At 41.7% G+C, this 19,293-nt stretch overlaps 1 protein-coding gene across 1 annotated transcript; it reads left to right on the top strand.

Moving 5' to 3' along the window:
- The first annotated feature begins 691 nt into the window (after positions 1-691).
- Positions 692-16,256, top strand: lrrn3b (leucine rich repeat neuronal 3b). The gene is made up of 2 exons (XM_010787971.1): positions 692-987; positions 12,560-16,256. Exon 2 carries the CDS (start codon positions 12,962-12,964, stop codon positions 15,089-15,091), a length of 2,130 nt encoding a protein of 709 aa, XP_010786273.1. The 5' UTR covers positions 692-987; positions 12,560-12,961; the 3' UTR covers positions 15,092-16,256.
- Positions 16,257-19,293: the final 3,037 nt, after the last annotated feature.

The raw sequence follows: 19,293 nt of genomic DNA, 5'->3' as shown, positions 1-19,293 counted from the left end.
CTGAAGTGTCCTAGGGCAAAATATTTAACCCCAAATCTAATTGCTCCGGTAGGCATGTCCAAGGTATTGCATTGCGTGTTAATAAATGTGTATAAAATATCAAATTAATTGTAATGTTATGTTATATTAAACACTTTGTTCACATTTTATTTGAATATTTCCATTTGACTTTGACTCCGTTACAAATCTGTGGGAAATATTGTACTATTTACTACACTACATTTATTTGACAGTTAACAAATAAAAGTTCTTAATTGTAGAATGAGATGTCAAATAAGGTACCCAACATTATATAAAATAGTTACCTTGACCAATGCTAAAAGGATAGTACTCCAATGTGTCACTTTGATGTTAGAGCCTGTATTAAAATGTATAAAAACAGCTTCCAACAAATGTGCAGCAGACAATTAAATATCACCCATCAGCCACATGTCTTAAGTCAGCACTATTCACAGCTCAGAAGAATGTTGTAAATATGGATATTTCTTGCAGCGTGCTTCACCTCCAACAGAATAAGACATGGATGAGAACAGACTTCTGGGATATGACTGACAGCTGCTCTCAGCCAACCAGAGGCGGGATGCTGCGAGCTTCTCTGACGCTATTGGCTGTCCTCAGGAGAGCCGGGGTTTGTTCTCATATTAATGACTGCTGAGGAGACGGTGGTCCGCCTGATCCACTTGATCGAGGGGAGAGATGCGCCGTTAACAGACGCTGAGAGGACGGGAAGAGAAGGGCACGCGGGAATCTTTCTCCACACACAAGCTGCTTTTTGGACTTCGACCTTTTCCCCTTTTCATGCAAAAGAAGTGTGTTTTTGCAGTGGAAGAATCCGAGAACTGATATCTCGCCAACTGCGTAAAATATAAGAAGACCACACATTGTTGCCTGGCTTTATGTCGCTCGCTGGAGCTCGCTCGTCATTGGAGCGGCGCACTTGATGGGAATATAGACAGCACACACACAGGGCTATCATGGTTAAATCGGGTAAGTTTACTCTGTTTACTCCTTGGATTTATTTCTGTCACTTAATAAGCTCGTTACGTGTCGGTTCGTATGCGTAATACATTTTCCAAGTTGACGAAAAATGCTGTGGATGTATCCTGGCAGTTTCAATAACCTATCTTTAGCTTTTTTAAACAACAATCACCTATGCAAATGCAGAATTAGGGGATATAATGCAGGAAAATGTTGCTGATGACTGGTCTCGAACCCTCACTTGACGCGCTTTTGCGCAACTATGCAGGATGCGCCTTAACCAGACCGGATTCATGATGGACTCGCCAAAGAGTCGAATTCGTTAAGAAAATTCGAGGCGGACTCGTGTGTGTGTGTGTGTGTGTGTGTGTGTGTGTGTGTGTGTGTGTGTGTGTGTGTGTGTGTGGATTGAAGGACTGTCAGTTTTATTACCCCCGGTTCTGCTTATGAGTTCACCACCACCACCAGACACGTCTCGAAGAAATCCACAGAATAGTGCCCCCCCCCCACCCCATTTCATAAAACCTTCCTGTTGCAAAGTCCTCATCTACACATGCCGCGAAAGTACGTTACGAATCTGGGCTTCTTTTACACGCATTATCACTTAAAGGTGGAGAGAGATGATCATGTATATTCAGCCATCAGCACATGGATGCAGGGCTTTTGTGTAATCAACACAGCCACTGAGAGGCGTCTTTAAATGCATCACCATCATCACTTTCCCGTACACCCACACATCCAGGGCTGGAGAGAGAGGGAATTCACTAATCCTTTAACTGCATTGGGGCGTCTCTCTACCATCTCTCTCTCACCCCCCCCCCCCCCCTTCCTCTGTCCTAAATGCATGTCATCCAGCAGATGTATTACTTCATGAATATTTCAAAGGCGATAAATCCAAAATTGGCCGGATAATGACACAAATGTGATTTTCACACCAACTACTGAATTTGCTGGCAGTAATCCTCATGTTCTTCCTATGCATGCCTGTCCATGTGTGCGAGCTGTGCTTGTTCCCGGCTGATGGATACAAGATGTGGCCTCCACAGTGCGAATGACTCTTGACTCACCCAAGCGAGCACGCTCTGCTCGATACGAACCACAAGTGAAATGCCATGAGAGCCATCATGCCCTAAACACCAGAACACGCTGCTGAAAACACCTCGGGCACCAACACCCATGCATTGTTCCCACCTCGAATTATGTACTACCTGCTGAGTGGCAGGACTATATTAATCCGGAATACTCAGCCGTAAAACAGTGCAACCTCAGAAATCCTCTGAATAGAAGACCATGTTTTATGAGGGTTGTTCCTGTGGTACATTGAAAGTGCACGCAAAATCATAGTCCCAAAACTGTTAGTGAGGTTACATTTAAAGTATGTATCCAATGTTCCTCCCCAAGGTGATAAAAAACAGAAGAGCAAAGCAGTAATGGGTTGCTTTATAAATTTGGTCACATTGTTCAAACAATCGATATTACATGTCCAACACTGAGTCATACACTTAAAGCGAGTGTTGCGAATTGCCTATTGGATCTGCCGTGAAGCAGTGTGTGTGTGTGTGTGTGTGGTGTGTGTAGTGACGTGATAGAGGGGAGAGGGGGGGTGGAGAAGGTATTGTGCCTGCAGTGGCCTTGTGGAGGCTTGGAGATCCTGATAGGCAGCAGCACAGTGTGGGTGTTCCATATTCATTTCTCTATAGGCAGAGGGCTGCATGTTCCTGTGAACTGGAGAGGATGTGTCGGTGGCAAACTGCTACTACCGGTTCAGAGGAGCGTCGTCAGAAATCAAATTAATCTCCAGATCTTTTTTTAATAATAGTGGTAACAAGATGCTCCAGGATCTATCCAGGCTCCTCAGTGAAATGCATGTAAACATATTCACAAGACGGCTGCAGGGGATCAGCATGTGCAGCCGAGCATAGGCTCTCTGATAGCATCCAGTTCCCAAACAAACACAGGCACCCATTAAAATGGAATAAGCACACAGACGGAGGGCAAAAGGAACAAGGGGGACAAGAGGGTTTTCATATTTTTCTAAATGTACTATCTGGTGGATGGACACACACATCCACATCATGTGAAAGGAGACACAAAGAGAGAGGAAAACAAAGCCAAGGATCAAAACTGTTTGATGGCAGCATTCGTGACATTTTGCTGTTCGGTCCATATCAAAAGGTCATAATGGGATGTGACACTTCCTTTGTTTGCAATGACATTTGCTTCTGCATTAGCATTTTAAGTATTTAGCTATAACACGTTTCTAGAGTGTGTCTGTTGTAAAAAAAAAAGAAGAAAGATCACATGTCGGGTGTATTGGAAAAAAAGGCTGATGTTCACAACAAAATATCAAAACGAAAACCTCACTAATTAGTCTGCTATTGTGCAGATTCATACCAGAGACGGACAGATAGGGACATATGTTCAAATTGCAGTTTCAAACATGAGCAGAGAAGAAGGAGGACATCTGAGGGCCACTGCTGTGCTGTCCATCTGTTCTGTGTTCAGATTGATACATATAGGCCATCAGAGCATTAATAAAAAGCTGTATCATAAGAATAAGTCTTCATGTATTGATACAGCTGCAGTGACTTATGCGTGAATAAATTAGTGATCCTGTAGACATTCATAGCCTGTTGGAAATATGCATATAAATGCAGATACAAAAAGCAATGTCTGTCTTCAAATCAGCCAATCATTCGCCTGCTGAGCCTTCGAACCGACACAAGGACATTGTGTCATTTGAAAGTGCCACATCTATCATCTGTTTTAGCTGAGGTAGAGTAGCACCGAATGAAAACAGAAGGAGAATGCCCATATCAAACCCCATGAAATCATAATAAAGAGGTCCGAGCCGGCGATAAATGCATTTCAGAGGCATATAATGATTGATTCCGTCTGCCGTAGGAGCTTATTCCCTGCAGGCGTGTGGCCCCTTGACCAGCCATATTTTATTCATATAAATATAGATAGCTGCGCATCACAGAGGCAGCACACATGCCACATTTGCACCTGCAGATTCAATTTGGCTCTGACTTTGAGGGATATGCCGCTGGCTCCATTCCCCTCTGCCGGTCCCAGCCCCCTCCCGTCCCTCACACCTCCATCTTTCATTTTGGCTAGCAGCTATACACGGGACATTATGCAGATTTTTGTCAAAAGTGAGTGCGATTATGTAGGGGGAGAAATGAGTGTTGGAATGTTCGCTACGCCTTTGACCTTATCAGCGGCAGCCTTAAGCTGGATACCTTGGCTTAATTTTAATAGATGCAACACTATGCGAATTAGACAAGGGGACCTAGCTCTGCTCTCTCACTGTGTGCTGCGGTATGCATGCATTATGCCAATGAGATGTTTTCATGTGTCGGCGAAGTTACACGTGTCTGCGAAACATGTATCTTTCCATGTATCTGTGTGTTGCTGTCTGCTCGACTGTGCAGCTGTTTTGTTCTCCCTCACTCAGCCCAAGGACATGTCTTGTCCAGAAAAAAAAAAAAAACCGGAGACTAAGGTCATGTGGTTAATTTGGACCATTGATTTTACATTAACAGTTGACTTGCCTCTGATTCATGGCCATACAAGTGCAGATGTAAGGGGAACGGTTTCCATCCTCTCCCACACGGAAACATACAGGAAGCTTCATTATGCATACACACTGCATAGAAGGCTCACTTTAATGGACTCTGCATTACCTTGGAGAAAGTATAATAGTAAATCAATGAGGTGAAGGGCAGGGGGAGGGACAGTAAAGCCTTCCAGAGGCAACCACCCACTATGGGGGCTTACCCAGATTTCTATCGGAAGTGGGATGGTTGCGTCATGGCTTCGTGCCAAATTTTAGTCCATTGTCCACTGGAAGCAATATAGATCAATCTTCTTCTTCTATCTGCTCTCACTTTTGACCTATTACCTCCGGAAACTCTACAAAAACGTATATAAAAACAATATCTTAGAAAAAATACATTTTTTACAAGCAGAAACCACTGATGTGTTTTTAGACTTAGAAAATTCATAATTGTATAATTAAATGGGTTTTAAATGGTTTTATTTGTATTGATACGTCTTAACAAGTCAAAGCTAACCCTTCCGTTGATCACCTAACAATATATCTGTTTTGACAGTGATGGTAGATCACCTCTAATTTTGCCAGTCTGCCAAGTGACGGCCTGTCAAAATGGTACTAGAATGTTATCCACAGTAATATATTACATGAAACTGTCTATCACGTGAAAATAATGGATAGTATTCTCATTTCAGCTGTATATGAAATGCTATTTATCATATTTATTTGACATCAATGGAGGCCTGTAAAGATGGTGGAGTAGAGTGAAGCCCATAAGCTTTGAGTAAAGATTGTTTGTCTTTTTTTTTAAAGAAGGACCATGCATGAAAATACATTAATCTCAAAAAGAGAAGGGATGATTTTGACCAGATTTGGCTATTTCCATCTGCAAACACTGGGCAGGCACACATATAACAAGCATGAAACCCTTAAAACATTACTCATACTCTATCAAACTAACAAATACAAAGACAGATTGCAGTTCATTTATCAGTACAAAGATCAACGCGATGAGTCGGGTGGACATTAGTGAACTGGGTTGTGAGCAGTTGGCTCTTGCCTGTGGACTCATCTGGTGTACTTTAGGGGATACAAAGAACAATACATGAGCCAAAAAAAGACTCACACAGACACAATTGTAATTAGGAAAAAGGAGCGAGTGAGAAAGTCCGTCTCTGCAGGCATATAGACTAGATTTGGCACAGCTGGGGTGACAAGTATTGAGAAGGCAATTAGGCCGACAGCGAAGGAACAACGAGACAGTAGGAGGCCCAGGAGGAAGGACAGGAAGCTGGAGATTCAGGGGGACTGAAACTAAAAACGGCTTTCTAAATAATACATGGGTGCATCGTGATGCAACATTAAGATAAATGTTTACTATAAAGGTTTGAAGAATAGAGACAAATGTGTGAGTGGAGAGAGGAAAATATTTATATAAAGAGATGTGGGGGTAGTAGTCTCATGAGAAAAAGGGAGGAGGAAGAAAGAGCCGGAGAGAGACTGGGTGACTCGAAGAAGAAAGCCTTACGAGGCTTATTACCAGTGGATCAAAATTCCCAGTGAACCATTTCTACTATACACAGGCTATTCTCCTGAAAGAGGAGGCAATTCTGCTGCACCCTACTTTCCACTTACGTCTGACCTTTATGTCTTCCACCCAGTTACCACGGTGAGAGTAATATCTACTTCTCAGCAGATGCAATACTGCCTTGTTACAACTTAAACCGTGCAGGCCTCATAATCATTTCCCCGAGGGCCAACGCACTCCCAACATGCATCTCTGTTTCACAGCTCACATCTCACAGACCTCCTGTCTGATGCCTGCCGTAACCCTCACAGTGCTTGTGTAATAAATGGTTTTATTTTTTACATAAACGGTAGGTCAGCCCGACTCGCCACACGGGACATTCATTGAGCACCCAACCTGCGACAAAGCAATCATCTTTACTTCCCCGCTCCGCTTAACCTCAACCGAGCCCTGTGAAGCGAGGGGGAGGATTTATAACTCATTTCAATAAACAGCGTAAAACAAACAGTGTTGTCCGGCTGTTTGGCGGCCCAGCTGACCCGAGTCTGGCCTGCCTGAATTAGCACCGTAGAGCCACCAGGACCAATGCTTTCGGCCCCTACTGCGTACACTCATTAATTTAAAGTGGTCATATCTCACTGGTCTCTAATCAAGCTGTATTTGTGCCATTACTGTCCGAAACGGCGACAGTGTTAGGGTAATGGAGGTGGCCCGATGGGAAAGTTAATGTGAGGTGTTGCCAAGATATGGATGGAAGAGTTTTTCACCTTGACAACGGCCAAACCTCTTAAATGTCATCCGGCCATGTTGGGCACATTTTTCATTAAATCTACTCAACACATATTTATGTCGCTGAGTCGAATTATTATTACTGATATTTTTTACCAGACAAGAAGAAGGAAATGGAAATGTGATACATTTTAATGAGGAGGTGTGCTAGGTTTTTCTGTAATGTCAAATGTCACGAGTGTAAGAGTGTAATATGTGTCTAACGAGAACTAATGACATAGTGGTTTATAATGGTGATGCAATGACATTATCATTTCCCAAACAGCTCCTTGTGGGAAGTGGGAGTCCTCTAAATGGTGAAGAACAATACTTCATTATAAAAATCTTCTTTTTTTGTATTCCCGCTCCAAGGTACAAATATATTATTACAAGTAATAGTAATAAGTAATTTCCTTATTCGGCCACTTCATTTATTTTGTCTATCGAAACAAAACATTTGTAAAATGCAATAGAATTGTAAATACTTAGGCAGTTGTACCATACAGTATACATAAATAATATAGCATGTTACTTTGATTAAACATATAAATATATTCATAATATAATTAAAACCTACCAGGGGCGACTTCTGAAAAGAAGTAGGAAAATATTTCATTTCCTGATCAAATTACTATGTGCAATTTGGAAAGGGTAGCTTGTAGTAACTAGTGATTAGATTTTTGAAATTCCCAAATGTTATATTAGTATCGTTTTTGGCATTTAGAGCGGTAGCAGGCAGCTGTTCAACGAAAACTCATTTTCCACAGCAGATAGCATCTCAAATCCACATTTATTTCCGTATGAGTTAGTGGGGACCAGAGTTAAAAAGGAAGCGAATATTGGATTTGGTGGCCAGAAACACAAATTTAAATAAATGCAAATGTTGCTCCTTATCTGCTGGATGTGCAGTGCAAAAAGGTCTGTTAAATAACTTAAAAAGGTCATATTTTGATGTTGTGCTACAATTTATTGCAGGTTTTCTTGACGCAACGGAAAGGTGATTAGCTGTATATCTCACATTTAACGCAGTCCTGAAACACGCCTGCTAATAGGAGCTTGTTTGCAGTAATGTTCGCAGTCAGGATTGACACTGGTGAAAGTGAAAAGCCCATGGGCCAGACTGTCAGCCTGCTACTGTAATGGAGGTGCTTTGGAGACCATGGCTTGAATGATTGCCCCCCTCTTTCCTCTGACACCTGGGAACTCGTGTTAGCTCCATGAGTGAACCCCTTAGCCTGACCTATAAAAGGCTTCCATTGGCTGCCCAAACAAATGTCAAAGTTTAGACTAAATGTGTGAGTGCAGTTAGAGGTTAGGTAACAGGAGATCCAATTTCATGCCCTCAAGGTTATATTAACAGCTGTTGATTATGTACTGTATCTCTCTACACAATCTCCAAAGGCTTTTCTGGGCACATATTACCAGCATCCATCCTTTAATTATATTTGCCCCAGCCATATTAACCACATTTATCTCGTGTAGCCAAACGCACGTTATTTCCACTTAATGCCAAATACACATCGATGGAAGTGGTTGTTTTCTCGCAATCTTTAACCGGCTAATTTGTCTTCTTCATGGAGCCACTAATATTTCCTGCAATGGCAGAAATCACAGGGTCACCAGGGGTTAATACACCCTACTGACTCTTTGACAAGTTCTTACTTTGGCAAGTCATTTTGTCCTCCACATCTCCTCTCTCCCTCCCTTCTCCAGCTCAATTACTGGCAACAGAGCAGCGAATTGTGGGAAATTAGCTCTACATCGTAGCAGTGGGTGGGTGTTGGGGGGAAGGGTAGCTTGACTGGACCTCTTACTAATAGGTTAGTACAAGTGTGTGGTCCTAAGTGTGTGGATTGTCACAGCAGTCACGGTGCAAAGCCTCAAGAATATAGACTGCCTCTTCACCGGGCTTCACACAAAGCAGTGGTCCAATACCAATTTACCCGTTTAACCGCCTGTGCATGATTCGGATATCACTTTAGATGAGGCAGTTTGGTACAATAATTCAACATCATAACAAAGGGTAATGAATGCAGTGTCTCTACTCTTAACGAGACCAATTTTTCCGAGTGTTCTTAATGGACGCTCCATTGTGGAAAGCTTTTCAATTTTGCTGATGTGTTAACAAATCTTGATTAAGTACGGTGAGCTTGTAAGATGTTTCACCTGTCATTAACATTCAGCTATTCAGAAAGCATGTATTGTATCAACAATTTTTGTAGTTATTTTACATATTCGGCTGGCCTCAATTGTCTTTATTCTAAAATGTTTATTACATAAGCAAGTCGTTGACTCAACACTGTTCGCTCGGACGGCCAGCATGCCTGAAGACTCAGTACATTTGCCACATCAGACACATTGCCACCCAAGTTGTCACCTCTGATTCAGTCGGCAGCCTTTCACTGGGACATCCAGGAGACTGTGCATTGAACCTGATTTACGTAGATGTGTCAACACATTTTTTTATTTTTGGAACAATGAAAGGCATGTTATGTTTACATTGTATATAAATAAGGACGTGCACTTAATAATACTTATTATACTAAGAGATAAATCTCCATCTTACCTCATTGAAAATGTCTAAAGTATACATCTGCCTCAGAGTGCACCATTTGGTTTATTAAACATCCATAGTTATTGGATGTAATGGAAGAAAATGCTAAATGAGAGTCAATTTAGCACCTATGTTTACATTTTGTATTTGATTGGATGATTAGTCAAAATTAAACGTGTTATACTATGAATTGATGTCAACAGAAATGACAAGGCAATTTATCACAGATCCATTTAGAGCCACAAAAGGTTTTAATAAATGACTTCTTCGTCTTGAGGCCATTAATCCTCATTTTGAACAGAATGAATAATAATTTGATGTTAACTAGAGCTAGTGCAGTTAGTTGAGACATAGATTAGTTGATCATTTGAATATAAATGGGCCAAAAATGAGTCAAATAAAATTGGCCCAGCTCTTCAAATGGGAATTAAATGATCTCTTAATCTTCTCTAACAGTTATTATGTTTGTGTCTAGGACAATTGGCTAGAAAACAACAAACAATGGAGACATAATTAAGTCATAATGGGGTCTAGAGTGTTTTTAAATATTTGATAGACCAAGCATCAAGTATCAAAGAAAAAATGTGCCCAAATGCTAACCCTAACCCATTTCAAACAGTGGTCCTATTTGGAAAACAACACATATGAATTCATATTGTTGTATTAATGAATATTTTTATGAAGCAAATGTTGGATTAGCCTTAACAATATTGTATCCTCATTAATTAGTAGGGAAATCTGTCCGGTTAACTGGGCACACCATCTGGTAAAGCCTTTCTAATCCTAGATGTTCGCCAATGTAGAATAGCAAACAATATTACCATTAAACTGAAGACAATAATTATTTCTCGTCGTCAATCTGTCTCTTAAGTCTATCATCAACCCTTACCCAAATTGGATGGTTAGACATCTTATTTATAGCCTTGTGTAAATGGAGCAGCGCTATTTTACAGGCAAGGAAAGCCTTGAAAAGAAAATATTGATCACAAAATGGAAGCTAAAAAAACCTCCTCAAAGATATAATTAATTAATGGTAAAACAAATAACACACACCCTGTAACCCTGACGGAGCTAACAGCAGTGACTGCACAATAAAGCAACGCTATAATAGTTAACCTGACCGCATTACACTGCTGGTAATTGTGATTACTAAAGTGAGAAGCCAGGGAGGAGAGGTGAGAGCCAAACGCTGGCGGCTGAACAACAGACTCCGGCCTCTGCTTCCAGGGCACGGATCATCTGCACGGCCCACAATGAGGAACCAGTGCTCAGGGAATGCTGAACGTTGTTTATCAGAATGCTCTGGGTGTTGCAGCTTATTGAAGTGCCCAGCGCTTTAAAAGGATACCTCCCCCCTCTATCCCTCCGATAGGCTAGAGGTTGAGGAATGAACCCTTGGTGTGGCTTCGCCGGCGGGGTAAACTGCAGCCTTCCTTCTGAAGTTTTTATTTATTTATTATTTATTCTTCCGTCATCTCCCGTGGCTACTGAGGTGGAGACGGTGAGGTTGATGAAATGAATCCATTCCTCTCTGTTCGTGTTCTTCCCTTGATGCTTTCCATTTCATCCACTGTCTCTCTCTGACTTTTCTCGTGATTTGCTGGTTGCTCTCACAGGCCCGAAATATCACAAGCACCATCTAACCCGTCTGTTCAGTAAGAGGCAGTTACATACGTCAAATTACACGGTACACTTCAACTGTAGAGCTTCCGCCATAGCATGGAGAAGTTGGTACATGAATGATGCGATGGTAAAAGGGACACTACATGAATAAAAGATATCTCGGTGTGAAACATAAGTCTTTTTGAAATACAGCATGTGATTCCTGTGTTAAATGACTTCATGCTTGTATGAAGACATTTATGGACAATTAAATCAATAGTGGTTCCTGAAAGCTTTGTGATACCATTGAATCACCTTTGATAATGAAATGACACATCTGGTCATGTGCCACATTTCATTAACATTGTTATTGCCTGAAATATATCCTTTTCCTACAATACTGGGAACAGATTCTGGCTCTCTATCAATTGTAACTCAAACAAACCTAAACATTGTCTTAAAAATACTTATTATATATACCGAAGCAAATATTACCTGTATCTCTAGTTTACAGTGCTGTTCTTAATTAAACTCTGTGTACCTAAACAACTAATGGAATATGTAACATATGTATAGCCCTCCATTTTCACTCAATTTAGACAAAGGTTGCGTCCATATTAATAGTGCGTTAATATAACCCACCATATTTGAGTGGACATTGTATACACTAATACAGTGTCCTTAAAATAGGTTGGAAAAAGTCAATGGCTCTTGAACTGCTTACTGCAAAGTGTTCTATTCATTTAGTCAATATAATAAATGGAAAAATTGGAATGAAAATGACGACGATTCATAAGTGTTAGAGTAGTGAATGAATAAGACATTTCGGAGATAGTTAAAGTGTTTTTTTCTGTCTCTGATGGTTTTAAAAAAATGCCACAGTAAGAACGTGTGGTAATCTCATTTTGACCTTATATTTGTGAATGTGTGTGTCCAAAATTTCCTTTAGTCCTCTGTTTGTACACTTTAACATAGCTGTTAGAAATATGTGGCCACTGACTGAATGCAGGACCTGTTTTTTGATCAATGTTAATGTGCAGATTTGTTGATTGCACAGATTAATTATGTCAACACGTTAATGCATTTCCGCTTTGTCGCTGTCGGTTGCAAACAGGTGCAAACTGCATCTGTGTCAAACGCTCCGTTTGTCTGAGACTCACTGCAGTGTGGGTTATTGCCTGCCCGTTTACTTGTTGCCATGGTGACTGACATATTCCAGTGTCTTTAAGCAGCTTGCCCTAAAGGCTAATGCTTAAACCCTAGGATGTCTGCCATTTAAGAATATTAATAAATCCTTCTCTTTAACCAATAATACACTCACTCTGCTAACATCTGTGTTGAATGCCATATTGTTGGAGCACATTGCTGCGTCCCCAGAATGAAGTGTAGAAGGTCAAGCTGATAAAAATCCACGGTTTTATATCTTGAAGGGATCATGTACAAATGTCAACATGCGTCAGTTTTCCTATACCAAATGTCAATATTCCAGAATCCTTCTCTTATAAAATTCCCTGACCACATCTAGTATCTGGTAATACTCACACTGCTTCTGTCTGTTTGTCTTACACAGGTAGGAATGGACTGGGCTGTGGACTCTGGGAGCTAGTGACGACAATCAGTGAGGACATCCATCTTTAAAGAACCAGAACTTTTTTCAGATTTTCATTTCCCCCCCCCCCACGTTTTTCCCCCTCCCGCTTTTCGGGGTCTGCCTGACTGCAGCCTTGGTCCCCCGAACCCTGACACCTGCAGGCAGCGTTGAGTGATTGGTCATTACGTCCAAGGGCGTCTACGCAGCAAGACAAAACAACCCCAGGGAGCCCTGCTGCAGTAGGTGGTGGCGGTGGCGGTGGCAGGGGCGGTGAGTCAATCGCCTCAGCAGCTGCAGCAAATGATTCATTATTTGTGAAGTTAACAGCTCAGACCGCTTAATCTACAAGACCAATTTCTAACTGGAGGGAATCGGTCCAATATGAAGGACGTGTCATTCGTGGATCGTCTCTTCGTCGGCTTGGCCATGGCCTCTTTTGTTGTGGCCACAGAGGAGAGGCCTGATTGCCCGAAGCTCTGTGTGTGTGAGATTAGACCCTGGTTTTCCCCGAGTTCAGTGTACATGGAGGCGCAGACAGTTGACTGTAATGACCTGGGACTCTTTAGCGTGCCGGAACGATTACCGCTAGGCACACAAGTACTATTACTGCAAACAAACAATGTGGTCAAGATTGACAAACCCTTGGATTACCTGGCCAACATCACAGAGATTGATCTTTCGCAAAACAACTTATCGTCCATCAGCGACGTCCACCTGGGGAATCTTCCTGAGCTGATGTCCCTTCACTTGGAGGAAAATTGGATACGAGAGTTACCTGACCGATGTCTCGCTGAGGTGGCTAACCTCCAGGAGCTATACATGAATCACAACCTCATCGCCTACATTTCCCCAATGGCTTTCCAGGGTCTCGGCAACCTGGTGCGGCTCCACCTCAATTCCAACAAGCTTGAGGCTATTAAAAGAGAATGGTTCGACCCAATGCGAAATCTTGAAATCCTGATGATTGGCGAGAACCCTATTCTTTCTATTGACGATATGAACTTCCAACCACTCAGTAATCTCCGCAGTCTAGTCCTCACCAGAATGAACCTCTCTCAGCTTCCTGACGATGCGCTGACTGGTCTTGATAACTTAGAGAGCATCTCGTTCTATGATAATATATTCCCAGAGGTGCCTCATTCTGCCCTGAAAAATGCAAAAAATCTCAAGTTTTTGGATCTTAATAAAAACCCAATTTCTAGAATACAGAGAGGAGACTTTGTGGATATGCTGCATCTGAAAGAACTAGGGATTAACAGCATGCCAGAGTTAGTTTCCATCGACAGCTTTGCCCTCAATAACCTCCCCGAACTGACCAAAATAGAAGCCACCAACAATCCTAAACTCTCCTATATCCATCCTAATGCTTTCTACAAACTACCACGGCTGGAAACCCTAATGCTGAATGGCAATGCGCTCAGTGCCCTTCACAGGATTACCGTCGAGTCCCTCCCAAATCTCAGAGAGGTGAGCATGCACAGCAACCCCATCCGCTGTGACTGCGTAGTCCGCTGGATGAACATGAACAAAACCAACCTTCGCTTCATGGAGCCTGACTCACTGTTCTGTGTGGAGCCCCCAGAGTACGAGGGTCAGCATGTCCGACAGGTGCACTTCAGAGAGATGATGGAGATTTGTCTACCACTTATCTCTCCTGAAAGCATGCCCGGGCAAATTAAAGTAAAAAATGGGAGCTCAGTATCCCTCCATTGCAGAGCTTACGCTGAACCAGAGCCAGACATCTACTGGATCACGCCGTCCGGCACCAGGGTCCAGCCTAACACCGTGTCCGAAAAGTTCTACATGCATCCAGAGGGAACTTTTGACATCTATGATATAACAGAAAAAGAAGCTGGTCTTTACACATGTGTCGCTCATAATCTAGTTGGAGCTGATCTTAAATCTGTTTCAGTAGAAGTGAATGGATACTTCCCCCAACCTGCAAATGGGTCTCTGAATGTCATAATCGAAACAGTGGAGACAAACTCCATCTTGATTTCGTGGAAGGCGAATCGTGGCACCCTGGCTCCCAACATTAAATGGTACACAGGGTCCGATCCGAGCCAGCCCACCACCGCGTTTACCACCAGGGTTCCCTCTGACGTCCAGGTGTACAACCTCACACATCTCAGCCCCGCCACCCTGTACAAAGTCTGTGTGGATGTCGGCAGCATCCACTACAACCATGACACCAAATGTGTCAATGTCACCACTAAGGGATTAAAGCTGGCAGCCAAGGACACAGAGAAATGGGACACAGCAGTAATCACCGTCTTTGGTATGCTCTTGGCTGTGATTTCAGTGGCATGCCTGCTTATTTATGTCTCTCTGAGGAACCACCATTTTTATGGGGATATAAGGAAATGCGAGTCCAAGGCTGCGCTGACACCTGAGGAAGCTACCGGAATGCACTCTCCTTTCTTTACAAAGCTGTGGGTCTCAGGTAAAGGACTGCCAAGTGGAGTGAACGTGAAAGCCACAGTCATAAATGTATCTGACAATGCATTTTAAGAGGCGCAGCTTTGTAGAGCACCAGACACCAACTACACTGAATGGACTAGCCCACTGTCAGCGGTGGACACTTCTGTAGTACTGTTTCAAAAGGCATAACCCATTGCTGGTCCCCGGCTCGGACACACTGGCAAATCTTTTATTGGACAGGGATGGAACAGTTTGAAATAAGACTACGTGCTCTCCCAGTTTCAACCCCCAGCTGATGTGGTGGCTTGGTAACATCAAATCAGGCTCACATCAACAGTCGGGGCATTTACTGCAAAACAATATATTTCACTATCATTCATACAGAGATGCAGGCAGAGAAAAGAACGTGAAAATGAAGATGGTCAACTCTCTTGTAATTGACTGTTAAATGTGTTAAGAGTTGTGGAACTGTCCGTGTGGTCCCAAGCAATACCGTCTGTGCTTTGTCGAACATCCATAGACGAGTTAGAGATGCAGTAATAACACCTGTCTATTATGGGAAAGGGAGATTTAGTAGAGTAGACAAATTACAGTGACTATGGTGTAAGCCTTTTGATGAAATATAAACCCCCTTTTTCTATTTAAAATGGATTCTTGTTTTTTTCATGGAAATATTGTTATATATTCTCTATTATGTTGATGTAATGACAAATCCTCTGTATCCGCACCGTTTGAATGGGTTTTAAATTAAGGCAAGGAGCAGACTACTTTTGATTACAACGTCACATTAAGCTTAATGAAATTCAGCTTCAAAACGAGTATCCAGGGAGGACATTTGCCAAATGGCTGTTTATGCTGTGTAGTTCTCATTGCAATGGTGACTGGGAAAAAAAAATGGAGGAAAACAAATATAAACAGGTTGATTAAAACTGAGGGGATTGATGTGTTATCTCCTCACGACGCCCTGGTAAGTGCCTACAACAAGAACTACACGAGGTAAACAGAGAAGAAGAAACAGCAGAACATGACCATGTCGTCATTGCAGAATCACAGCTATTCTCCGGTACTTTTAGTGGAAATACTTTCTCAGTATTTTTAGCATACATATTTTAAGAAAACATTTCGTTGTTGCTTTGGGTGTAAAGTTAAAAAGCCATTTTTATATTAACTGTACTATATGTGATCAATGGGCACAACAGGCTAATTAAGAACGTGCTAAGAAAAAAATAAATGTCATTATTTCTTTTACAAACAAGCCTACTTTTCTGCTTTCCTTTTTGTTCATATGTGGATTATTTCAAAGGAAAATGCACGGTTTATAACTATACTCCTTTCCTTTCATTGTCCACCAACCCTGGGATAATGTTAACTTTTATATGTGAGTCAGGCCACAGGGGAAACGTCAGGAGACTTCAGCTGAATGGTTGAATGGTCGTCCTAACCCAAAGAAGAAGAAGAAAAAAAACACAGGAACAAAAGAACAGAACTCATTAGCCGCCTCATTAAGAGCATGTTCGTCCTTCCTGGTCTGAATACAGTCCCTGTGCTGCACTTTCAGCTGCTGCCTGTGCTTAGACAGGGACACAGCGTCCCTATGACACAGAGATAAAGTACAGTGCTGAAAAGTCAATGCCGTGTTGGACCGAGCCCAGTCTAAAGCTGTAGGACTCACATTTTATTTGTCTTACTGAATTATCCAGCGCACGGAATATTTCACATGAGAAAGCCAAGCATGATGAATGGCTGTCAGGGGCAGAGTGACAAGGCGGATTTATCAAACGAGGCCTGGCGCTCATACATCAGGCCAGCCTTCAGCACCATGGACAGAGGCTTTTAGAGCCGGGCAATCCGTCAAAAGGAGTTGAAACATGACGCCGTGTGCGCCTCAGGTAACGCTTGAGTCAAACTGGGTCTATCTCTTTGCAAATACGAGCTCAAATACAGACGCAGAAACAAGCCAGACATCCCAATGCAACTGTAAAAAAACAAACAGTCATTTATCCACTATCAATCAAAGGCTACACTGTAGAAGTAGACAAAAACACGTTAACACAAGGACTGCACAATTAATCTCAATCTTATCAAAATTGCAATATGGACTAGTGCAAAACCCAAATCGAAGTAAGTGCAATATTTGGTAGGCTTAGTATTTGAAAATGTAATTCTATATATTAAAAACACTTGAAACATCTTTATCGGGTAGAAATCCTGCGGTAAAAACAAATAAATTACCATCTCAAAAACACTTTCCCTAATATTGTACAATATCAGTCAAAATAATAAAAACAATTCTAAATCATGCAGCCCTAGAGACACAAGCGCGCGCGCGCACACACACAAAGACACACACACAAAGACACACACACACACACACACACACACACACACACACACACACACACACACACACACACACACACACACACACACTCTTAGTGTGCATGCCTGGAGAAACACAACATGACAGCAGAAGAAGACTCTAAATGAGTTTACAGACAAACACATGTTTCTTTGAGATGAAAGCAGCTCGTGGATATTATCCATATATCCTCTCCATTTGGGTCTTCTTTTTTTTTTCCACTCATGATTTGATTACATACTTGAGTGGCTAAGCTGAATGTTATCCAGCCTATCCTACTGTCTGTTCCAATCTCATGCAATTCCACAATCTTGTTTTTCTAACCCCCCCCGTAGATATCGAAGCAGGACAAACAGGAAGGTTATCGATGAATTTTCGTTCGTAACGGTAATTTGTATCACGATCGTCGTCACACATTTTCGCCCAACTGTAAAGGTAAAAGTATAAATTTACAAACTGATGGACCGATGTGGCCTGACTGATGCACCTTCAAACATTGTAAATTATGCGACTATTAGTTTGCAATATTTTCGGACGGTCGTCGCACTTTACCAATACGAGAGACGTCGCGAGTCACCGAATATCAATAATAAATAAACAGATAGTGTCTTTCCTTTACAAATTAACTGATCATTGATTTAAGAAACTCACATTTCAATTATCATCACGGGACAGAAATTCTCTGGGTGGAAAATAAAGTAAAAGTCCAAGTAAAACATAAAACCGGAGAAGCATAACCGATACAAGAGTATGAACGGACACGGACATCGGTGGAAAGGCACCCTTCACTACCCTCTCTTTGAGGAGAGTCATGAACCCTCTAATCGGCAACGTCTGGTACTGTAGTCGACTGTTTGTGTTTATGGTAGCCGTCCCTGTATGTTCGTAATACGAACGTGAGAGTTTCCCGGCCAACATAGAAATTCTGATATATTATGTATTATTATAATTATGTATAATTGCATACCATAATAAATTGTAATAACGGAGACGTAACTGAAAATACCTTCCCATTATTGAAGGGTTAATTATGGTAGACTTTTCGTCTTTCAGGATCCTCCGTTTATTACCGTCAGAGAAGTCCTCTTACAGTGTTTACTAACTTTTGTTTTCTGGTTTAACTTTAATAAACTTCGTTTTTCAGTTAAACTTGTTTTAGTATAAACTCTACGTACACCCCTGTACTCAAATACTGTTCCCCCAAAACGAAGACATTTAGCCGTCATTTGGCATATATATTTATATAATATAAGATAAGTCTTGAAATCACCTCCGGTGTAATTTTCTTCAGCGCCGGCCAAACCGGGGCCCGGAACCAAACCTGGGGACTACCTACGATTGGTAGTATTGTGTGTGTCCTCCCCTGTGGGGGTTATGGTAGAAATCTCTTACACAAATGTCCACTCTCACAATGTCTAGATTCATAGTGATATTGTACATCGCCGAGTGTGGTAAAAAACATCATAAGGGTATATTGTTATACTTTGTTTTAACTTGGGACGGTAGGTGACTGGAATATTTCACGGAAAAACGAGTTTTATTTATTTTATATAGTGATACCTTTACGTGGAAGGGTAGAGTCCGGGAGACTGTACATAGGCACCTTTATAATTTTACTTTATACATTGGTCGATCGTTGTGGGTATATTGGAAGTGGTCTCGTGGCGAAATTTATAGCGGGAGTTTCGTCTACCTAAAAGACCTTATTCTTGTTCCACCAAACAGTATAAAATTTAAAACTTCTCAGGTCGCATTAACGGCAGGAGTGACGCCTAATTTGCCAACTGTCTAGTCACCAAGAAAGTAGACCCTAAATTATAAGTTAGGACTCCCAAAGAAAAAGGATTTATCCAACGATACCTACATGTTAAATCTGGGTTTTATTGTCTTTTCGTATGGTTTTTTTTGGAGTTTACGCACGGAGCACTACCCT

This window comes from Notothenia coriiceps, unplaced genomic scaffold, assembly GCF_000735185.1.
Source record: "Notothenia coriiceps isolate Sejong01 unplaced genomic scaffold, NC01 NC01_scaffold00031494, whole genome shotgun sequence".
Taxonomy (NCBI): domain Eukaryota; kingdom Metazoa; phylum Chordata; class Actinopteri; order Perciformes; family Nototheniidae; genus Notothenia; species Notothenia coriiceps.
The sequence above is the reverse complement of the archived record's forward strand: the minus strand, read 5'-3'. Positions and strand labels throughout refer to the sequence as shown.